General features: G+C 39.9%; 3 protein-coding genes across 3 annotated transcripts in view; all 3 read right to left on the bottom strand.

The window, feature by feature from the left end:
* Positions 1-24,729, bottom strand: part of LOC311098383 (H-2 class II histocompatibility antigen, A-U alpha chain-like) — a 131,170-nt gene that overhangs the window by 76,347 nt on the left and 30,094 nt on the right. The window lies entirely within an intron of this gene.
* LOC311098382 (H-2 class II histocompatibility antigen, E-S beta chain-like) lies at positions 16,645-24,157 on the bottom strand. Its single transcript, XM_084138556.1, has 5 exons — positions 24,049-24,157; positions 19,335-19,610; positions 18,619-18,900; positions 17,060-17,173; positions 16,645-16,773 (listed from the first exon to the last, which is right to left on the bottom strand). The coding sequence occupies exons 1-5, from the start codon at positions 24,110-24,112 to the stop codon at positions 16,751-16,753; spliced, it is 759 nt and encodes a 252-aa protein (XP_083994682.1). The 5' UTR covers positions 24,113-24,157; the 3' UTR covers positions 16,645-16,750.
* LOC311098381 (H-2 class II histocompatibility antigen, E-S beta chain-like) overlaps positions 16,664-24,729 on the bottom strand; it is a 52,552-nt gene continuing 44,486 nt past the window's right edge. The window contains exon 5 of the mRNA XM_084138555.1: positions 16,664-16,773. Within this exon, the coding sequence (XP_083994681.1) occupies positions 16,751-16,773 (23 nt within the window). The 3' untranslated portion in view covers positions 16,664-16,750. The remainder of the gene's footprint in view (positions 16,774-24,729) is intronic.

Here is a 24,729-nt window from a genome sequence, read left to right as displayed (position 1 = left end):
TTTATTCAGGAAATTCCTAATAAACTTTACTAAAGCAAGATGCATTTTTTTAAGAATGTAGAAAAATAGATGTTTCATTCAAACACTTTAATAACTTTTTAATCTATCTAATTACAGTGAGTAACAACACAAATCAAACGCAAATAAGCACGCAAAACAAAGGAACAGAGAAATAAGGTAGATGCACCATTGTTTGAAACTGTGCTAGGGAAGTAATGTAAGTATGTCAGGTGCTTCAACAAACAAGACTTCTGTAGGATGCACCTATGTTTTCTCTCTAATGAGGAAGCATTAGACTACTGAGAAGTGCACATGCAAAACCAAAATGGGCGTTTACCAATCAGTGGCCAATTTCAAACTACAATAAATGTTTTTCAACCATTTTTCAACAGACTTGCTAAAATCATGAAGGCCCACCCCTAAACCAAGCTCCCAGTGGATTAGAGTAAATCGGGTAAAGCGGATGAAAATGCCCCTTGTGGTTTGAAAACGCCTCACTGATTGAGAAACACCCACTAGTGTTCTGCAGAGATACATGCCTGAATGATCTTGTGCTCATCAACTACAAATCACTGTTAGTTCAATGTCACTGTCTCCACCCATGTGTGCTGTTGGTTTGCATCAAAATTTCAATGCTGATCCAACGGTTTGGATCAAAACTCAACATTGTATCAATGTCACCATGCTATCTGGGGAAGTAGCCAATACCTACATGTGAGAAAGGTGGTAGGGCAGGAGTGACACATTCCTCTAGAAGGTCAGCCATTTTCTGTTCTCCAACTTTAGCCTGCTTTTATCTGGAAAAGACACAGGATTTTATTATCTTTCTGGCAGAGGAGTTTGCAGATAGTAACCAGAAACGCTGATCCAATTTTGAGAGCATGTGATTTCTTCCTGAGTATCCATCAACATGTGCGAGTCTTTGGGCAGAATGATTGGGTTCTTTAGGCTCACCGTCAGGGGTGGCGCCAGATCATTTTTAACGCAGATGCTGAGGGGGTGCTAGATCATTGACAGGGGGAGCTGTGTAATTATAGGCTATATATATATATATATATATATACTATTAATAAATGAGCAAAACTTGGCCACTAAATATTTAATATTCTATTATTTTAATGATAAGTTTTAATTTTATCAAATTTAACAATCGCAACATTCAGCATTCAATCAAATATTCTTAAAGATTTATTATTATTAATAATATTATTTCAACATAATATCTTGTTATTTCGACATAATATGCGTGCATTCAACAAGCAAGATGTGCATTTATAAATCCGGTGACAGGCATGCATTGATTTTTATTAATAAACTAGTGTTTTCTGTGTCAGTGTCAGCTGCAAAGATGAAGTTGACGATCGCCATCTCTGTAGTGAAAGCGCCTATAGAGAGAAATGCACATAATGGATTACATAATCAGAGAGTAGCCTATTTATTTTCGTTTTGAATTATTTCGTTTAAAACGGACACGCCACGCAGCTGAGGCACTCACCCCACGCAGCCAGTGTGTCGCCGGCCTAACACTGGTATAGAGCATAGGCATGAAGTGATTTTCCATCATCAGCTTTAATGGCTGTCCAACTCAGTGCCTTTTCTATGTAAGCATTTGCAATCTACATTTCATTGCCAAAATGTTTCTTTAAAAGTTGCTGAGCCTCAGTATATCCTCTGTGAGGCTCCATGAGCAGAGAGCTACAAACAAGATCTCTGGCCTGACCGGCAGTGAACTGTTCAAAAAGTAGAGCTTATCCTGACTACTTGCTAGTCTTATCATCAATCAGATATTTAAAAGCATGAAAAAAAGGCTCACCATTAAAAACGAGTTCTTCTCTCTATGGCAATAGAGAAAGATTTTGCTGCATAATCATAAGATCAGTAATTTTCTTTTGCTTTTTAACCATTAAAGCTTAGGTCCTGTGCCAGACATTACTAACCTCCCACTGAGGACTTGAACTTATAGCTGCTTGGGAATCTCTTTGCACGTGACTATCTGCTCTCTGGAGTGGAGTCTTAGGTAGTGTTATCACAGGAGTGAATTCTAATGCATCAGGCATCAGTACAAGTTGGTTCAACATTATCCTCCATTTTTGCCTCATAGTCATACATAACATCACCTTGTGATTCAGAGTCACATCTCAGCACTTTAATCTTTGCATCTATCTGTGTTTGCAGTTCTGTCCTTTCAATTTTTGATTTTATAATGGCTTCTTCCATCTGTAAGGTTTGTATATCTGGCAGTATTTTGGCATGTGTCTCCATAGCTGCCTTTTCAGCAGCAGCTATTTTAGCTGAAGAAGATGATGTTGACCTTTTAGACACGCTAGAAATGTTAGAAATACTATCATGTGGTTCAACTATTGTTGGTAGAATTTGTTCCAGATGTCAACTTCTTTGATAAAGTAATCGAAATTTATAATTTTAGGTTCATACAATCAACATGATCATTTTCCTTTTCTTCTTCTGCTAAGAGCTAGCTCTTGCACTGCAGTATGCACATTTTTAAAATCATGGATGAAAAATAATAATGTCGCCATGCAATCATCCACCTGTTCAAATAGTCCAATCTAAAGTATTTATTAATTATTCAGTCAGTGACAAACATCAGATGGACTTAATAAAATTGTAAGTCCCGCCCCAGCTCGTGAACATAACCAATTAGAGTTGAGGCGGCAGTGCCTGAAGTTAACGATGAATTTGGTGGAAGAGCAGGAGATTGACTGACAAAATGTCGGGGAAAAGAAAACATAAATCAGGGTACCAGAAATGCCATGAAAAGTGAGAGGGAGGCCAGGAGAGTTGTTGTATCCTAGTCGATCAAGACGTTCTTAAAGACAGGCTGTATTGTTATTTCGCTGGGAATAAGAAAACTACCGTCTACAGCCTGCCGGGTACTGTCACTTTTCATTATCAGTGCGCACCACAATCCACGTAGTGGATTCCTCTTGTAGTGGACGTAGTGTCCGTGACGTCACCGTAGGTTTCTGAAGACCGTTTTTGAAGCCTAAAGTGGGCGTGTCCGACCGTTGCCATCTTGGCAGCGCGTCACTCCCGAATTTATTTATTTTTACAGTCAGACAATTAGCTGAGGTAATGTGGCGGCTAACAGACAGCAGACAAACGGCTAATGATAACTAATGACCACAGCAGCGGGAATCCACCTGTCACTCAAAAGTGGACACCCTTAATTATGCAGAAATTTAAGGCTTAATATAATTTAAATGGATGAGTTATAAAAAAATTCACCCCCCTCACAGTTGTCATGAAGGGCAAAATTAGCTGTATAGACCAAAGCCACTTTTTGCTCCAGGCTGTAAACATGTTTTTTTCTGCTGTAAAGTTGGGCATTTCAACATGGGGGAGATGCAGATTTGACTCACTTTTGCAGCCAGCCTCAAGCGGCCAGTTGATGAATTGCCGTATAATTCACTTCCGTGTTGGTTTCAAGAGAGCGACAGGGAGGTTGCCGCTTGATTGTAAATAGAGTTAAAAAATTGACACGAGTCACGACGCATTGCATTATGCACCTGACTTGCCGGCTGATGATGTATTTATTACATCAATAAAACACGAATACACACTGCACTTGAATGAATAAATTTTAGCTTTATTTAATAATATTAGCTTTATTAAAAAATAAGACAATAAATGACTTTATTTTTTAAATTTGACTGCATTCTTGTACAAAAGGCTAAGTGTTAATGACGCTGGTGCCCTCTGCTGGACATTTAATTTGTTGCACTTTAGGATATACATATTATTTCTGAATCACCTGACTATCATTCCTGTAATTTCATTGGTTTAGATCGGGAGAACTGAATGTCAATCAAAATGCGTTCATGCCCAGACCTGTAACTATGTTGCTAAATCCTGCAGAAGTTTTGTAGTGATCTCCGTGCTGATCTGGTCCGATTTCTAGTGGATTTGTTCATACTGTGTGCGTACATCTTAAAAGTAAGTAGTTAAATACTCTTTCATGTATATATTGGTAGACTTATGGCGCTTTTCCACTACACAGTACCAGCTCGCCTCGGCTCGGCTCGGCTCGGCTCGACTCGACACGGCTCTGTTTGGTTTTCCACTGTGTAAAAGTTGTACCTGTACCTGCTTCCAGGTACTTTTTTCGTACCACCTCCGACGAGGTTCTAAGCGGGCTGAGGCGAGCTGAGGCGATACTAAAATGTGACGTGAAATCACGGCAGACTGCTGATTGGTCAGAGAGAATCGTCACTATTCACTGCATCATCATTGCACGCGCCAGACGCAGTATCCTGAATAAAAAACAGCAAAAACAAAAACAAAAACATCCAAAAACAGCATACACTCGATTTCCTCCATTGTCCTGTGTGTGTGGGTAGCGGGTGTGTCTCGCGCATCTCGCGTAAAAGATTAAGTCACGGCAGTTTCCTGCGGCGTCGCTATGACGACCAGGTACTATTGTGGAGGTTCTATCTGCAATGGAAAACGGAGCGAAAAGCGAGCCGAGCCGAGCTGAGCCGAGGCGAGTCGAGTCGAGCTGGTACTGGTAATGGAAAAGCTACGTTATATTGCAATTCTAAAAGTTTGTTTATTCCTTTGAGGTAGTCAATGCACACATAAGCTCGATCACACATTCATTTCAGCATAAAACACGCTGAATTAGACTTTGAATGTTACTTTTTGAATATTATGTGATGTAATATTATGTATATTTAATTATATTTTATATGATAGTTTATTTAAAGTGAATATGTGTATAAACCTGAGGAAATGTACAGCTGCTGGACTTGTATAAATATGTCCTTATCTTTATGCTATTGCATTACTTTTATTTTGGTCAGTTATTACTGTTTCTGCCTCATTATATCTACTGTATATTCATTATTGTTATTATTGTTCATTTATGGAACCACACCCATACTGATGTATGAATCAAAAGACAACAGTAAAGAACTTTATTGTGGACATGGACCAAGTGATGTATTGTTCTGCCTGAACAATCTGTAGCGGTTGTCACTTAGTTTAAGATCCGCACCTCAACAACTTTCATACAAAATTTGGTCCTTCGAGCCGGATCAGACAGCTACTACAGTATCACCATGTCCAGAACAGAAAGACAGGCTACCTCAGATTTACCAGTAGTTCGACCACCTCGACAAGTCATCCCACCAAGATACTTAGATGACTTTTATGTTGATTACACAGTGTCATGTCAGCTATGTCAGCCATGAACAGCCCACAAATGGTGCAACTGGACCTGAACCAGGTAAAAGGCCTGCCTTTAAAGAGTTCCCACGTACTAAAAGTGGACCAGAACCAACGAAAAGTATGAGCACTGGATCAAGTGAAAGGAGCTCATTTGTGGAGACATATCAAGGTTTTCCGCAGTCACCGCCACAGCCAAGGGCCCGTACTCGGACTTCTCCAAGGCAAATAATTGATGCAGAACAGAGAGTTCTCTCCTCAAGTCCATATACAGCAGCCACTGAGGGCAGGTCAGTTCTGCCTAGAGATCAAGACGATCTTCCTCAGCCCATGAGGGTACTGCCTGTAGATTCACGAGGACACCCTCTGCATTCTCATTTAGTCAGTCACAAAGAGATTGATTATCTCACTGACAACCTAGGAGAACTGAGACTACCAGGCTCTGCAAATCGGCTAACTTCAAGTCATCCTTTCTCTCCTTATGAACCAACTCAAGCCCAGCACAAGCTAGCTCATCAAGAAGATGCTACATATCCTCAACTTGGTATTAGCATATAGACAGACCACGTGGTTACTACAACACAGGCCACAGAGGCCATAACTATCTGTCCACTGACCAAAGAGAGCACAGCCAATCTCCCTCAGCGGTTCAGTTTATGCCTCAGGACTACAGCCAAGAGACAACAGCTGCTTATGGGACTTATAAAGATCATAGTCTGAACTGTAGACCCGTCAGCTATTTCCCTTCCACTGAACCACACGGTTATCAGCAACCTCATCATGGTTATTTAGCTACAAGTCCAGTCTTTCAAGATGAGAGACTTACTCCGAGGGATACATTAGCTCACCATGCAAACTATGAGAGACACTCAGATTGCTATGGTCGATCAGCTCCTACTCCTGCAGACAAATCAAGATTCTTGACCCCACGACAGTACGCAGATTGCGCTCAGCCTGAGACATATCAGCCATACCAGCCAGTGCGTCCTCCTTCTCCTCCATATCCTCATGTAGAGCCCACCTACAGAGGTCCCATTCCCACCATTCCTAATTTTTGCAGTGAGGATCCCAGAGAGTTTGCACGACTCAAAATTGCACTGGAGAATTTGCTACCTGTTGAGGCTACAGAACATTTCAAGTACCAAATACTCGTTGATCGTCTGAAACAGGAGAATGCTTTGCTCACTGCAGACTCGTGTGTCAACAGCAGGTACCCATACACCAACACCATGAGGTCTCTAACTGCACTTTATGGTCAACCACATCAACTCGCACTACAAAGAATTACAGAATTGATGGCTGGACCAACTTGGAGCTAAAGGCTGGACAGAACTCAAATGTGGGTCACATGTTTCACATCTTCTTGCCAAACTGCCTCATGATCTTAAAGCAAACTTCAGAAGGTTTGTTAACCCCATTAAAATCCCAGTTCCAACAATGATAGAACTCAGCGACTGGCTTGAATATGAGCTCAATATACAAGAGGATGAGACACAGTATGCTAGTAATGTAAGTAGAGCCTACTCTAAGCCACAGAGAGACCAGCATAGGAACTTCAAACCAGTTCATTGATTTGCTTCTGTCTTGCATGGTGGTGAACAGAGTAAACCGGCAAGTGCTACAGTAGTCAAGAAGGAGAAACCCACAAAGTACTGCCCCTTTTGCAACACTGTGCAGCATTACTTCAACCAGTGCGCTAATTTCAAACTGCTGAATCAAGATCAAGTGGAGTCCTGGCTGATGTCAAATCAGAAGTGCTTTAAGTATGGCCACAGTCACCATATCTCACAATGTAATCTTAAAGCCAAATGAAAAAAAAATGTGAAAAGAGACATTCTGCATGACTTCAATGCCAAAGTTAAACATGAAACACAAGCTTCAGCAGAAAACAGTTGTCTGTTGAACTCAGTAGTAGAGACTTTGTATCTGGACAGACCAACTGCAAGCAGTAAAGTTCTTTTGAAGGTCAGCCGAGTGATCTTGAGAAATGGTGAGAAGGAACTTGACACATACGCCATACTGGATGACGGTTCAGAGAGGACAATGTTACTGTGTGAAGCAGCACAGCAACTTGATCTTCAAGGACTTCCTGCAGATATAGCCCTCCGTACTGTGAGACAAGACATTCGGGTCGTTAATGGGGCGGCTGTTTCATTCTCAGTAGCTTCTGTATTTCAGCCAAACAAACCCTTCACCATTGAAAGAGCTTTCACAGCCAAAGAACTGAGCCTCACAAAACACACTTACCCTGTTAAATTGCTGCAAAAGAAATACAGACATCTACAAGGTCTGCCTATTCCCCCACTGCAGCAGGATTAACCACTCTTACTCATTGGCTCAGATTGCCTGCATTTAATCACAGCCACAGAGCCAGTACGTCTCGGACCTCCTGGTGGTCCTGCCGCTGTGAAAACCAGACTTGGGTGGATTCTGCAGGGCCCCTCAAAATTCCTTTCCAGTCAGCTCTCATCACAGCAGTGTCTATTAACCTCCACTTTGTCACCAGAAGCCGAACTGTTCAACAATGTACAGAAATTGTGGCAAATGGACACACTTCCGTATAGGAGTGAGAAATTGATCACAAGATCAAGGCAAGACACAGAAGCACTGCAAATTCTTGAGGTGAAAACAATCAAGGTGGCAGTCGGAGACATTCAAAGGTATGCAACACCCCTCCTCTGGAAAATAAATCTTCTACCTTTGCAATCAGCTAAAGAAGCAGTAACAGCTAATTTTAGAAGCACAGAAAAACGCCTTTTGCAGAACACAGATCTTGCGTCAGTGTTAGGGATGGGACGATTACCGGTTTCACGATAAACCACGATAAAATGTACTGACGGTTAGTAATATCGTTTAAAATGTAATTATCATTAAAACCGTGTTTGATTATCGCGATTTTAGATCCTGTTCAGCCAGCAACAGTCTGACGCAGGCGCAGCGCACAATGTTATTTTTTTTTATTCAAGAAGGAATTGCGGAAGGCAGTGACCGTGCTCGGGACATTTTTCAGCCTTTTAAAAGAACCAATTCTGAGGTGTGGTCATATTTTGGCTTTAACAAAAGTCCTGAGGGAAACTTAATCGAGGATAGTCACCCTGTCAGCAGAACATGCACAAGAAAAAGTCGCTGCAATAACTTAAGATCTGCCGAGTCGTCTTGTGTGACCATCACCGACTGTTGTATAGCGAACGCAAGGCAAGTTAACCTCAATACCAAAATTACGTCTGGGAAATAATTGGGCATGAAATGTTGTTTTAAGTTGAACTATTTTATATCAATAAACGTGAGGCTTCCGCAAAGAAAAGTTTGCAGCAAGTGGCTTAGCCAAAGACGAACGAAGTTCAAACTAGACTATTAAGAGTGACATTTAAGGGATAATAATTTATATTCATATACACTTATTACACCGATTTTTTTACCACATAATTACGGGGACATTGAATTGAGATTAATGTTTTCTTACCTTTTTATAAATCATGTACAGCGTACAAAACAATCGTTCAGACAAGATGATCACAACAATATTATCAAACTCTGGAAACAATAAATCAACTCTGATTTATTCATTTTCAATACAATTAAAAACGGAGACGCAAGACGGCAAGTTGTATTTGAATGAAACGAGAGAGCGCGTCCGTTGTGATGCATGTTGTAACGTCTGTCAGAGAGTTTGAAGTCTGCCCAGATGAAGAATGACAGTTCAAATGAACTGGTAGTTCCACGAGACTTTTATAGATGTTTTCTCTCAGTTAAGCCTACTCTTCACATACATGTCGAAGAGCGAATGTTAAAAGGGAAAAGAAAACACTCTAAAACACGCTACAAATCAAAGTGGAAGTAAACACATTATAATAAAACAACGGTCAGCAGTAGAGCAGTCATCTTACTCTTTGCGTGATCAATCTCACTATCACTGTGCGTGCGCGCTCACATAAAAACAGCATGCATACAATAACGTAACGTTATGACATAGAAGAAGACACTTTTAGAAGAACAACACTTTTATTTGTTGTTTGTTGATTTTCAAGTATAAAACTTGTTGAAATGTCTTCAGTGTGAGCATCAACTCTATTTGAACACTTTCATCTCGTTTTAATAAAACCGTGATAATATTGATAATCGCGATAATTTTGGTCACTATTATCGTGATATTAAATTTTCATACCGTCCCATCCCTAGTCAGTGTACATTAAAGAAGTGCAGAAACTTGAGAATGCGGGCTATATCTCAAAGCTGACACCAGAGGAGACAGATAAAAGCCATCGCGCATGGTACATACCACACCACATTGTTCAACACAATGAAAAACACAGAATTGTCTTCAACTGCTCATTTAAGCACAAAGGAACAAGCTTAAATGACCATCTTCTGCCTGGCCCTACACTTGGACCAACCCTCTTAGGAGTACTTCTGCGCTTCAGAGAAAATGCTGTCACTATTGGCAGCGATATAAAAGGAATGTTCCACCAGGTGGGTCTGCTGCCGCAGGACAAACCCTTTCTCGGATTCCTTTGGAGAAACTTGGACCAGCAAAGAGCCCCTACTGTTTATGAGTGGCAGGTATTGCCTTTTGGGACAGTTCCCTGTTGTGCAACCTTCGCTTTGCAGAAACACGTTTATGACCACAGCACTCCAGAAGAAGATGTGCATGCCTCAGTAGAGCACAACTTTTATGTAGACAACTGGCTGCAAAGTTTCCCATCAGTTGATGAAGCACAGACTCTTGTAACTAAGATACAGAAACTTATATCAGAAGGTGGCTTTGAATTGAGGCAGTGGGCCACTAACACTCCATCAGTCATCACTCATTTCCTGGATGATGAAATCTGCAAACAGTCAACTTTGGTTCACTCAAAGTGGAGCAGACCCACAAGAGATGACTCTGGGCCTACGCTGGCAGTGCTCTTCAGATGTTCTTGGTTACAGATACAAACAACAGGAAAATTCTGTACCAACATTGAGGAACATCTACAAAACCCCTGCAAGCCAATATGACCCATTAGGCTTCCTAATTCCATTCACAACAAGAGCCAAAATCATTATCCAGTGCTTATGGGACAAGAAACGTGAATGGGACGACCCAGATCTTCCCAAAGATCTACTTAAGGCTTGGTTGACTTGGCAGAGTGAGCTGACACAACTACCACATGTCACATTCCCAAGATGTGACACCAAAGTAAATAGTGAACTATCAGTTAGCAAACGAACCATGCATATATTCTGTGATGCATCAGAACATGCATATGGATCAGTTGCATATATCAGTACAAGTGATAAACATGGTGAAACTCAGGTTTCATTTGTTGCTGCGAGATCGAGAGTAGCACCCAAACGACAACAGTCTATACCGCGACTCAAACTCTGTGCTGCCCTCACTGGTGCTCAGCTGGCTGCTACTTTGAGAAAAGAACTGACCATCAAGATCAAGAACTATACTGGACTGACTCCACAACTGTATTGACTTGGCTTTTATCAGACTCATGCAATTATAAGGTGTTTGTCGGAACGCATGTGGCTGAGATACAAGACCTTACAGACCCAAAAGCCTGGCGTTATGTCAATTCAGAGTTGAACTCAGCAGATGACATTACCAGAGGACTCACTCTCTCTAAACTCATAACACAAAGCCACTGGAATCAAGGTCCACAGTTCTTAACTCAGCCAGTTAGTATTTGGGCCAAACAGCCACTTGATGCTGTAGGCGATGATATCCAAGAACACCGCAGTTCTACTTTCTGTGGAGCACTATCCTCCAGCCAAACTGATATTCCAGATATCTCTCAATACAGTTCACTTGAAGATCTGATTAAGGCTACTACTGCTATTTACCTTCATGGGGTGGCAGACGAAAGTGAACTCTCTGCTGACTACTATACACAAGCTGAACAGGAACTTCTGAGACGTGCTCAAGTTGAAAGCTTCCCAATAGAAACAGCCCAACTCCAGTTAGGTAAACCTGTATCTCACTCTAGTCATCTTTTAACTCTAGCCCCAGAGTATGATCACAAAGCCAAATTAGTCAGAGTAGATGGACGCCTCTGCAGATGTAAGCACTTGGACTCAAACACTCTCCACCCCATTGTCTTAGATCCTGCTCACCCTCTTGTAAAGCTTCTGATTCAACATTATGACAACCTCCAGTTACATCCAGGACCTGAGCGCGTGTTCGCAGAACTGAGACGTAAATATTGGATCATAAGGGGCAGAGAGGCAGTAGAAAGACACCAGCACAGTTGCTTTGAATGTAAGAAATGGCGAGGGAAACCAGAAATTCCCATGATGGCGGATCTCCCCCAGTCTAACCTTAGACTGTTTCGTCCAGCTTTCTATTCAACGAGCATTGACTGTTTTGGCCCCTTCCAGGTTAAGTTTGGATGCAGATGTGAAAAACGCTGTGGCTCGTCTGATTAAACTGCCTGCCCTATCTGATGACACCAACAAAGATTAATGAGCCTTTTCTTTATTTAGAAATTTGTTAAACAAATCCGGGGCGGCTGTACAAAAGGCTAAGCTTTAATGATGCTGGTGCCCTCTGCTGGACATTTAATTTGTTGCACTTTAGGATATACATATTATTTCTGAATCACCTGACTATCATTCCTGTAATTTCATTGGTTTAGTTCGGGAGAACTGAATGTCAATCAAAATGCGTTCATGCCCAGACATGTAACTATGTTGCTAATCCCGCAGCAGTTTTGTAGTTTTGTTTTGAATTGAGCGAAGATGGCGCCAGTGGTCATGGCATGCCGTCTACCTGCTCCGTTTGTTTTTGTTTTGTTCCTGTTGTTGTTAACCTGTTGCACTCAGTATGCATCTTCATTATTTATTTATGATCGGAATCAACTGCTAACGATCCAGACGACTGTGGATGCCGCTTTTAAAAATGATTTTGAGGGATCTGGTTTTATCCCTCCGTACCTGCTGGAGAAAATCCCTCTGCACCTGTGCCGCACCTCCTCCGGTGCTCTTCGAAGACGCCGCTGGAGAAAGCGAGGAAAACGCGGCGGTGTTATTGTAAAACTGAAACGGGCCATGGATGGCAGAGATTTCAGTGCTGCATTTCGGCCAGATTCAACGCACGTGGATAGGAGAAGTGTAAACCGAATTCTATGTCGGCGTTTTGCGACTGGCATGAGTGGTTGGATTCACCCGATAGTCCCTGATGGTCCAGCCTTTGCGAGACAAACAGGATGGTCACGAGTCTGTTCGAGAGGCATTGAGCTGCGAAATCTTCGTCCCGTTCGCTGCGAGCGGCAAATGATCAAAGAAAAAGCCACAATGCAGATGGCTTTGCTCAACGCTCGCTCCGTGGGAAATAAAACCTTCATGCTCAACGACTTTATTATGAACAAAAAGTTGGACTTCCTTTTTCTGTCGGAAACTTGGCTAAAGGTCGGAGATCTTACTCCGATGTCCGAACTTTTACCACTGGGTTACTCCTATTATAATTCCCCTCGGTTAACTGGTCGCGGTGGGGGCCTTATGTCTATTTTTAAAGATGAAATCGGATGTCGGTCGATCTCACTTTACAATAGTTTACAACTTTACAACACTTTACAACTTTACAATAGTTTTGAGCTACAAACGTTTCAGACAATGTTTACAAATCCTGCGCTGGTGGCTCTTGTGTATCGTCCTCCAAAGCCAAATAAGGACTTTGTGAACGAATTTTCTGATTTTGTGAGTAACCTGATTACACAATTCGACAGTTTTTTAATTATTGGGGATTTTAATGTACATTTGTGCTGTGGGCAGGATGTGGTCTCCAGAGAGTTTGCAAATATGATTGACTCTTATGATTTGACACAGTGGGTCAAAGGACCAACTCATAAGTTGGGCCATACGTTAGATTTGATTTTATCTTTTAATTTACACATTCAGGACATTATGATTGACGAAGTAGTGTTTTCGGACCATAAACCAGTGTTCTTCAATGTATGTTTTTACAAGAATGTGGAAAAGTCACTGCCAGAAAAAATATGGTCTCGAAAATTCAATTCCTCTACTAATGCTGAATTCTCTATTCTGTATAAAGATTATGGTGAATCTATTTTATCGGAAACATCTTTGATGAACTTAAGTGTTGATGAGTTGCTGGAACGGTTTACTTCAGTTTGTGCAGATATTTTGTATAATGTTGCTCCTCTTAGAGCTAAAAGGGGTAAAATTAAACATTTGCCATGGGATAATGAACCCCTACGGGCACTTAGACAACATGCTCGACAAGCTGAGAGGAGGTGGAAAAAACATAAATTGCAGGTCCACTACGAGATTTTTAGAGAATCGCTACAATCATTTCAGAAGGCCTCTAGAGATGCTAAACACAAGTATTACTCAGATGTTATCACTCAACATGTGAATGATCCTAAAATTTTATTTGAGATAATAAATTCAGTTATTAATAGGCAAACTAGGTATCCAGATCCTTCAATCTTAAACTGTGAAGATTTTTTGAAATTATTTAATGATAAAATTGCTGGTATACACTCTACAATCCTAAAAGTACAGATGACTCAGATTTTTGACCTGGCTGTGCCTTGTAGCACGGAATGGAGTGAATTCCATCTTATTAACCTTCCAGCTTTGGTGGATATTGTTGTACATCTTAAGCCTTCTTCATCTAAAGATGATGTCATGTCACCTCGTTTTTTTAAGGAGATTTTTGCTAGTGTAGGAACCACAGTGCTGAACCTTATTAACAAGTGCCTTAGTCAGGGCACTTGTCCAGCAGTTTTTAAGTATGCTACAGTTCGTCCATTATTAAAGAGGCCTAATTTGGCAATAGAGGATCCTAATAATTTTAGACCGATCTCAAATCTACCTTTTTTAGCCAAGGTTTTAGAAAAAGTGATATTCAAGCAGCTACAAGCACACATCCCGGCAAATTCAATTAGCGAGCCCTTTCAGTCGGGCTTTAAGTCCTGCCATAGTACTGAGACAGTGCTAGTCAAAGTGTTGAATGACATCTTTGTTTCATTGGATAATGGGGAAAGTGTTATTCTGATTTTGCTTGACCTTAGTGCAGCGTTTGATATGGTGGACCATGAGATTTTAATCAATCGCTTAGAACATTGGGTTGGCCTAAAAGGTACTGTTTCTCAAATGGTTTAAATCCTATCTTACAGACAATTTTTTTTCTGTTAGCTTTGGGGGCTGTGATTCCTCAAGATTACATCTGCCTTGGGGAGTCCCACAAGGATCAATTCTTGCCCCAATTCTTTTCTCCCTCTATATGTTACCATTGGGGGAAATTTTTCGGAAACATAAAGTGTCATTCCACTGCTACGCTGATGATACGCAGATTTATCAGCCCGTGAGAGAATTAAATTCACATTCACTTGATACTTTATTGGCATGCTTACATGATGTTAAGGAGTGGATGGCTGCAAACTTTTTGAAGCTCAATGAAAATAAAACTGATGTCGTGTTTGGTCCTAAAAAACATGACGTGCTGCAGTACTTGAATACAACTTCTTTGAATGGTTTTGTCAAATCTAGTGTAAAGAATTTGGGATTTGTTCTGGATAGTGATTTAAAGCTGGACAGGCAAATTAGCTCTGTGGTGCGATCCTGTTTTCTTAGCCTACGTCTGTTAGTTAAGACTAAACCATTTCTATCTATTTCAGATTTTGAGAAAGCCATTACGTCCATTGTTTTTTCTAGAATGGACTATTGTAATTCCCTTTTTTATGGTGTTGATGCCGGAGCAATTGTGCGTTTACAGAAAATCCAAAATGCTGCAGCTAAAATGATAAAGTCGGCAAAGAAATATGATTATGTGACTCCACTATTAATTTCACTAAAGTGGCTGCCAGTAAGATGTAGAATTATTTATAAGATCCTCATACTATTTTTTAAGGCCTTGCACAACTTAGCCCCAGTGTATTTATCTAGCCTGGTGGCAATTTATACCCCTTCTAGATCCCTGAGATCTGAAGATAAACAGTTGCTTTGTACTACCAGGACTAAATATAAACATAGGGGTGATAGAGCATTTTCTCGAGCAGGTCCAAAACTATGGAATGACCTTCCTCAATCGATTAAATCTGCCAAAACCTTATCCATGTTCAAAGCCATGCTAAAACATCTTTTAAACTCTAGCTTTTTTAACTGGATTATTGTCTATGTGTCTTTTTTATGCGATATGTTTATTTATTCTATTGTTTTGTGTTTTTACTCTGTTACTGTGAAGCACTTTGGGCAACGCCAGTTGTATTAAACTGTGCTATATAAATTAATAAAGAAAAGAAAAAAAGAAAAAGCAGTTTTGTAGTGATATCCGTGCTGATCTGGTCCGATTTCTAGCGGATTTGTTCATACTGTGTGCGTACATCTTAAAAGTAAGTAGTTAAATACTCTTTCATGTATATATTGGTAGACTTAGTTGCTGCTACGTTATATTGCAATTCTAAAAGTTTGTTTATTCCTTTGAGGTACTCAATGCACACATAATCTCGATCGCACATTCATTTCAGCATAAAACACGCTGAATTAGACTTTGAATGTTACTTTTTGAATATTGTGTGATGTAATATTGTGTATATTTAATTCTATTTCATCTGATAGTTTATTTAAAGTGAATATGTGTATAAACCTGAGGAAATGTACAGCTGCTGGTCATCAGTATTTTTTTCAGGGGGCCCCAAATCCTCTAGCTACGGCCCTGCTTGTAGCACTCACAGCTGATGAGCTGATAAATCGTGTCCTTCCACTTCGGCCGTGAACAGCAAAAGCTTACTAGTTTTTTGAGAATATGATCCATCGGACGATCCTAAGTGCAATTTCTTCAATGCATTTGTAGACGCTAATCCTTTTTATAACTTTTCTTTATGCCCTTGAGGTTAGCGGAGGACTCTCTCCCGATACACGTCCAAGCACTCACGGAGATGCAGTCGTAACACAAAAAGCCGTGGTTTATTGATCACGATCGCCAGTTTACTTTTCAAACAAAATTCAATTTAAACTTTAAAGAAAATGAAATGTGAACAGCGATACCATAACATGCGATTGAAGAAAACTGTTGCTCTCCACACTCTAACCTGTCTGCCAAACAATTCTCCTCAACTATTAACACCTGTGCACTTTCCCGCCGTAGTGACGCGTCAGAAGGTGGAGAAAGCCAATTCATATGAACAGGTTAGTTCAAGTATTAAACATTAAACATAACATTTCCTTATATATCTAAATCATAGTATTTTGAAATAAACATTTAAATAAATAAATCAATTAAATCTCTTCAGGTTCATATTTCAAAATCTAAATTTGGCTCATCTTTATTCACATTGTTTCTATCCACATACAATTAGCACTAAAGAGTTCAAGCGAAATCATTACACATAGTAAAATACACATTATTTTATCACTACCAACATTACATAGATATGCTCAAATACAAGTCATTGTTGACGCAATTTTTTTAAATTTTCATTATTACTTTAATTATTAAAGTTAAAAAGATTAAAAGTTCAGTATAAGGAGACTGTACAAAAGATGTGGCATAAAGAGAATACATCAGTGATCCAAGGAGGTCCTCTTTCAGTTGGCCTCAACATTAGACTTACTGGTGTCAGTTTGGTACCAGGATCCTCCCTGACAAAGCAAAAATAACAATTTATTGACAAGCTAGATGAATGTACAGACATGATATTATCAGGAATTCTCAACTCTGGCCCTCGAGGTCCTGCAGTGTTTGGTTTGATTAAACCTTGATCATATTCTCCTGCCTGTAGCTTCTAGAAATCTTTAAGACCTTTACTAGCTTGTTCAGGTTTGTTTGATTAGGGTTGGAGCTAAACTGGAAAGTTGAGATCCAGAGTTGAGAACCACTGATGTATATGGATGAGTATCAGCATGATTTGCTCTCATCTCCACTGACCTGTTGATTTCTTCTTGTAGTAAATGAGTCCAGCAGCTGCAATGATGATTCCCAGCACCAGACCAGAGGATCCAATAGTGATTTTATTCCTGTCAGACTCAGACATAGACGGATCTGTGGGGAACGGAGTTCTTGCTATGTTAGCGAATGATATTAGTACATTCGCATTATTTACATGTTATAATAATAACAAAATATTTCCATATTTTCTATTTGCTCCCATAAATATGTCAACACTATTAAGGCGAGACACTACAGGTGAATAGAGTAAAATTTTAAAATAATAGATATCACCATGAAACTTCCTCAGTTGATTACTTACACAAATTTGTTGAGGCAAAAACAAATAACTAACAAAACAGCATCAGGCATAAGAGACATCATGATTCAAATTGTCCTTAAAAGATATGTATTCTTGCAAGAATGTTCCCAGTCCATCCACAGTCCAGCTGCAGGCGGAGTGAGACTCAGAGAAGAGGTTGGCCAGCATTTTTATAGTGTTATCTCTTGTCACCCACCACAGCACAAGGAACAAAAGGGACCCCTGTGGCTCCCCTACCCCCGGGAATTCTCTCACCTCTGAAGTCCCACACACACACACACCCTGCAGCTGTATCAACATAATAAAAGAAACTCAAAATACAGACAAATGAATGTATGGCATTCATTTGTTAAATCATTGAAAATAAAATATAGAGAAAGATACATTTTTCCATAACAGTATATAAAAAAAAATGTATTACAAGTTTTAGAAATTTGTATGTTTAATTATGCAAATTAGGCATCTCATTAAATATGCACGATTTTGCATATATTTTCGGTAGATAGATCTGAACATGATAAAGCCAGATGCAAAATTCTTTTTTCATTTTGTTTACACACAAGATGAAAATAAAAACTCAGAGGGATTTCAGGACATATGCTTTCATTACCTAGGAAATTAAAATATACTGTCCATAGCCTTAAAAAAAATAGATTTTCACCATATTTTCTTGATTAAAATGTCACATAAATCAGGCCAGGAATGATTTATTAAAAAATCCCTCTGAAAATATCTTCAGAATACTGCTAAGTGTATAACTGGAAAGTTTGGTGTACATAGGTGCTACATAGGTTGAGATGTTTATACTGGAGAATGACAAAAAACTCATTTTGAGAAAAAGGCAGTTAAAGATTTAAACAGCTCTAAATGAGATTTCGTCGTTAAATACCCCTTTGAACATTCACGATTGGTTACTGATAGAAAGGAAATGCCCATATTTGGGTAACATATAGCGTTGACTGACTTCAGTGAACAGACGGATCTCGGCGTGTCACGCTGGAATGATAACTTCCTGGTAAATTCGGGAGAAACTTACTGCCGCAAGTAAACAAAATGTAATAAAATAAACATCTTAATGTATATTTTCTACGTTTTCTTTATAGCAGCTTGAAAGAACACATATTGAAGGAGTAAACTAGCCCAAAATCTCAAAACTGACCACTGCATGAAAAATCGTTGTTTTTGTGGTGTCTCGCCTTAATAAAGGAAAGACTGTAAAGCAAATGTTTTGTCTTACTCCAGTCTTTAACAATAGGTTGAGATGAGCTGGCGTGCTCCACCACACAGGAGATCTTCTCTCCAGATTTAGGAGTGTATTCCAGTTCAGAGTGAATCTGGTAGTACCAGTCTCCATCAGCCATCTCCATTGTTGAGGTCACTTCAGAGGTCATCAGTTTACCGTCTCTCAGCCAGGACACTTTGATTTTTTCAGGGTAGAAGTCATATGCACTGCACATCAGTACAGCTGGATGATTGCCTTCAGCCTGCTTCACTGAACTGATCTTAACCTTTGGTCTTACTAAACCAGAAGAAAAAAAAAAACACAAAAAAATTTGCTTACAGTATTCTTATGTATAACACAAAAAAATATAAATGCATTAGGTGACAATTAGCTAAAATGCTTGAATGAATTAAACTATGAACAACATGAATTATATGAACTATAAAGTAGTTTCTTTAAATTCGGAAATGGATTGTCGAGAAAAAAAGACCATACATGTTTCCTTATTATTTAGTTTGAATTTTTTTTTTCTTAAAGTGAAGATTTTGTCAAATAACCCCTGTGTAATGTTATCCAGTTGTAAAATATATTTTATTGATTTTGTATTAAAAACAATCATAAATCACTTTGTTTTAATGCATTTTGAGTGTGTTTCTTCTGTACCAGTGGACACACATGTTAGAGATCTTTATAATGCAGTAAACATGAGACAAGGGTCTTGTAGCACTCACCTGTTTTATCACGGACAGATGAGTCCAAGACCTGAGCATAATGTCTGCAGACTGTGTCCACATCAGCTTTCAGCCCCTGCATAAATGCCTGATTTTTGTTCCAGTACTCAGCATTTTTCTCTCCCTGCTCAGTGAACCCCACAAACTTCCCCGCAGTGCTGTTGTACTGTGCAACCACAACTTTATTGAAGGACATTGACACAAGAAACACCATATCACTGTAATCACTGGTGCTGTAGACACATTCAAACATCATGTATTCATAAAATCCATCAGCTGAAACATAAAAACAGAGTGTTAGATCTTCAGATTTTGTATAATTGTAAGTTATAAAAACAAAAGTACCTCTATTCATCTGCTATTTGCTATTACTTTGTGTGGTGTATAGTCTAATTACTGTGTGTTATAAGGGGCTTTCACACCGGATAGTTCTAGGCAGGGCCAGATTAAGAATTCAGAGGCCCCTGGGCACAATATCTTGTAGGGCCCCCCACCCTACCCACACAATCAAGCTTTTGAATTTTTGGTTACTATTTGATGGTAACACCTCTAGCGAGCAACTAGCTGGCATATGCAATCACATAGTGCCTCACCTTTACCAATCCAGTGATATGAATCAATTCCTTCCATAATTCACACACAAACACATACACACACCCATTAATGTTTCCTTCCTGTCTGTCTGTCTCTCTCCTCCTCTCCTTTCCTCTTCTCCTCGGTTCTCCATGCGCTGCTAACACTAGCCTCCTCGACTCCACTAGTTTGCTCGTCATCATGATCTACCACACATTCTTCACCCTGATTCTCCTCCTGGGCCTGGCTACTTTTGAAGAATGTTTTGATAGATGGAACCTGTCTTAATAAAGATGCCTCCCTCTCCTCTTTTTCTCTTTTTCGTTTGCGCTTAAAACAACTTCTTTCACAAATTTTCTTGACCTACAACATCAATGACTGATCCCACAGTCCGCTCGATTCAGCGCGGCGTTATTTGAAGACTGCATGGAGCGGACCTTTATGTTGACGGTGCTGAGAACGCCAGCCAGCCTAGAGCCTGAGCTCACAGTGTGGTTGCATTCTCCGTGTGCGTTAGTTTACGATCTGTCTAACAGTCTTGTCTAATACGTTATTAGATAGAACTGTCATACATCGAAAGTAGACATTAATGAAAAGTTATAAGCGTATGCCGTGTGGTTGATAATACTTTTAATCTTACAGTTAAATCCGACCTCTAGTTTATAAACGCCAGAGGAGAACTGGCCCCCGACTGAGCCTGGGTTCTCCCAAGGTTTTTTTTTTCTCCATTAGGTCACCTGATGGAGTTTTTCGGTTCCTTGCCACTGTTGCCTTTGGCTTGCTCAGTTTGGGGATATTTGGGGATATTTAATTTAATTAATCAATCAACAATACTATTGATCAGCATTACCAAACGTGGACGTTTTCCACTAGAAACAAACATTGATGTATTATTTTAATTTAATACTTTGAAGCTGCTTTGATACAATCTGTATTGTGAAAAGCGCTGTATAAATAAACTTGACTTGACTTGACTTGATGTCCAGTGCTCTGCTAGCTGAGCAGAAATGCATAATCATGTTTCGCCTGGTCACCTCAAAGTTGCGTTGGATTTTCTCCTCAGCGTAAAGGTTAAGAGGCCCATCTATCACTGTTTTCCATAGTTTGTGGAGTAAATATATAAGCTATAATCTGTGTTTTTATACAGCTTTTTAAAAAATGGTGGGTGCTGGTGTTTCGCGTGCGTTTGGCCAATCAGCAGGGCTATTCAATTGGCGGCCCGCCAATCATCTCCATGCGGCCCGACGGCACCAACCTCCCTCCTCCTCTTTTCCTGACCCCTCTTTCACACCGCAAGCGTGAGCGGCGCGCGAGCGGCACATCCGCGCAACTACATCGTGACTGCAGCAGCAGACTCCCGCGAGTATTCACACTGGAAGCGTAGTACAGCGTCACGCCGGTTTCACACCGCAAGCGTCAGCGGCGCGTGAGCAGCGCGTATTTTTTTCGGCGTCCATGTTAATCAATGAGTGAATTCACACCGCACGCAGAAGCGGCGCGGCAGCGCGTAGCAGGAGCAGAGCAGGAACAGCAGTGCCGCGATAGTTTCGGCGCCCAGTCTATTTTTAACGCGCCGCTTACGCTGAATTAAAGTGACACGCATTGATCAAGGCCAAAATACACCGCAGTTTTACCCCAAAAGCGCATTGATGATATCTATTGTGTTTTAAACAGTCACTCAAATGACCAACAGTAATTTAAAAAGAAAACAAATGTCCAAAAACAAACTTGTTGCCCGAACAATAAAAACAAAGACGAATCAAAAGTTATATAAATGAAATGATTAATAGAATAAGCTTCTTGACAAGTCTTTTCTCTTAAATGTATTTGAAAACGAAATAAAGCAATGCCAACTTATCCATTATAGAGTACTCTGTCTGTACACAAGCCGCGGTTCAGCCGCGCGTGACAAACGCTGCCAGTGTGAAAGCAAAACGCGCGTGTCCTGCTCCTGCTCACCATACGCACTGCTCCTGCTCTGCTCACGCTCTGCTATCGCGTGCAGTGTGAAACCGGCGTCACAGCAGCGGCTGCAAACCGTGTTTGGCAGACAATATAACCATTTCAAACAATGGGTCAGTTCTTTCAACATTTTTGTTTTCATAATAATACACCTTACTTTCACCCAAAACGAATAATTAAAAAGTTTAAATGGGTAAATACATATTTGTTATACTTAATTTTCTTTTCTGGCATAATTGTTAAAACACTAGACATTGGCATTGTTGTTAAAACTCTTGACATGCTTATTCTGTTCATTTTGAGCACGTTTTGTGTTAAATCACATTTATTTTGTCCATCAAAAGCATTAAAAGTGTGCTTTCACTTTAATTGAGCGTGAGCAGCACAGCAAAAAATAGACCGGACGCCGAAACCCTCGCTGCACTGCTGTTCACGCGACGCTCCTGCTTGACGCTCACGCGCTGCTCCTGTTCCCGGTGTGAATGCACTCATTGATTAACATGGACGCCGAAAAAAATGCGCGCTGTTCACGCGCCGCTGACGCCTGCGGTGTGAAACCGGGGTGACGGTGCGGCTAATTCAGTTTGATACTCGCTCCGATTGACCTGAGAAACGTTTTATGTGCGAATATTTCAGCAGTTATTATATGTGTCCCGAATTTATGTCGACTGAACCAGCGATAGGCTACCTATCATTCGTGAATGAATCATTATTTTGGTTCGGTTCTAAACGCGCTTGCATAACGGTCTAAAACTATTCGGATTCATTCGGCCCGCTCCGTCACTGAATCATCTGAAGCGGTTTCTCGTTCAGTACAGTATAACAACAAATAGCGATGTTTTCAGTTGTTTCACTAGTTGTTTCAGCACGGACCTGCACGGAGTTGTGTTTACTCCCGGTCCTGGACACTAGAATTAAACAGCGTTGCGACAACCAGTGGGAAGCGTTTCAGTTCGGCAGAAAGCTATGTTACAAACCACAAATCACTCGATGATTTAATTAGTATTAAATCGGATGAAACAGCCTCAACATTCCCAACAAGACTGATGAGGAAAGCAGGAGAAACATTGTGGCATGAACGAAATTAGAAGACTTTAAATCCCCTAATCACCCATTTACCATGAATGTACTGTAGTAGCCTAATTTACCATGGGTTGGGCAGAAATGTGCAATATTTATATTGAATAATAGGCCTACTATGTAGTAATAAATAAATATAGTAAATATATACTACTATAATATTATGTAGTATAATAGTAAATATAGTGATTTATATTGCATTAGTGTTATTAGGTGGGTAGAGGAATATATAATTAATGTTTGTTATGAAATGATGTCAGTTTCTTTGTAAAGGTGCGTATAGTTTTTAACTTGTGTTTAGGCATTTTTTTTATGCAGTGGAAGCGAGTAGCCTGTGGTTATCAAGTCTCACTGTCAGAATATTTTCATTTAAGCATAACTATAAATAAAATAATTATTATTTCTCACCAACAGCTATAAGTTTGTATAAATAATTGATTTGTTCCAAGGAAAATAGTTGTACAGCTGTAAATTATCAAGTTTTTATTTATTATGGTTTTATATATTTGCATACTGTTGGGTACCACATTTCCAAGTAAATACCACACTTTTTTAAGGGTTACTTTAACTTATTTATTGAAACTGTTATGTTTCAATTAATAAGCTAAACCCCCAAACCAACCCACCGGCCCACCTCAACTTTTCGATTTGATAATGTGGCCCTCGAATGAAACTAATTGAATAGCCCTGGTGTACACTAATGTCATGGATAGTTCTCATAGTGCTGGTTTAGACCCTACTCTGAATAGGAGCTGAATTAGATCCTCCAAAAGAGTTCCTAGAACTAAAATAGTTCCTAGTTCCTGTGGTGCGAACACGCCAAAATCTGGGTAACATACTTTCGCCAATAGTTCAAGGAACTATGTAAAGGTTCCTCCGGCGTGAAAGCCCCTATACATTCCCATCAGAGAGACATCAAAACTACTGGCTCTCACTCAATATTCATGACCATGTTTTTTAAAATAATGACAATTGAAATAACAGCAATGACATTATCAGCAAAACCAATATCAAAGATAAAAACTCGTTCAAATGTGTAAATCACAGGTTTACTGATGAATTAAGGAATTTAATTTGCTAAATGTTTCATTGTACTTGCCTGTTCCAAAAAATGCAGACAGCATCAATATGGGATGAAAAATCAAGAATTTTAGCAGTGACATATTTACAGTCTATGAATATGCCAAATGGAGAACTTTTTTCTCAGTGCCTTGTTCTTGTGGTAGATGTCTATATAATCTAGCAAATCAGCTTCTACTCACATAAATGTCAAGTGTTACTAGGTGGAAAACCTGTCCTCATTGTCCTGTTTTCATTTGACAATTACTGTGTGTGTGTGTGTGTGTGCGCATAAAATGTATGTGCATATGAAATTTATGTGTATATAGGCATAACGATGCACCTCAAAAATGTACAAATAATTTATTTATTTTATCTATGTAAAAAAGGAACAAAAACAAATTTACTTTATCTTTATTTTTTTGGCCATTATTGCAAAAGTTTGATTTCAGTTGGCTCTGCTCCTGGAGGACTAGTAAAGCTAATACAACTAGATGTTTCAATCTCTTTAGTAGGAAACTCTTGACAGTAGCAGTCGGTGTGGAGTGGTGAAAAGGAGGGTAAGGTATGTCATTGGGGTCATCAGGTGGGCACGCTGCTTCATCGACGTTTCGTTGATTGAAGCCCACAACATCTCCAGAAGGCTCAATGGTGTACCCAGCGTCCCAAGTACACCCCCCTCCATGCCATACCCTCTATATCCCTGATTGGCTCTGCATGG

The sequence above is a fragment of the Abramis brama genome (genome assembly GCF_963993115.1).
Source record: "Abramis brama genome assembly, chromosome: 16".
NCBI lineage: Eukaryota > Metazoa > Chordata > Actinopteri > Cypriniformes > Leuciscidae > Abramis > Abramis brama.
This window is presented reverse-complemented; position numbering and strand designations above follow the sequence as displayed.

Excerpts from the sequence above, each read along its gene's own strand:
- LOC311098382 (XM_084138556.1), bottom strand. The coding sequence starts at position 24,112 with ATGTCACTGCTAAAATTCTTGATTTTTCATCCCATATTGATGCTGTCT. Across the intron at positions 19,611-24,048 it reads GTCTGCATTTTTTGGAACAG|CTGATGGATTTTATGAATAC; the intron begins GCAAGTACAATG and ends TTTATGTTTCAG. Across the intron at positions 16,774-17,059 it reads CTACAAGAAGAAATCAACAG|GGAGGATCCTGGTACCAAAC; the intron begins GTCAGTGGAGAT and ends TTGCTTTGTCAG.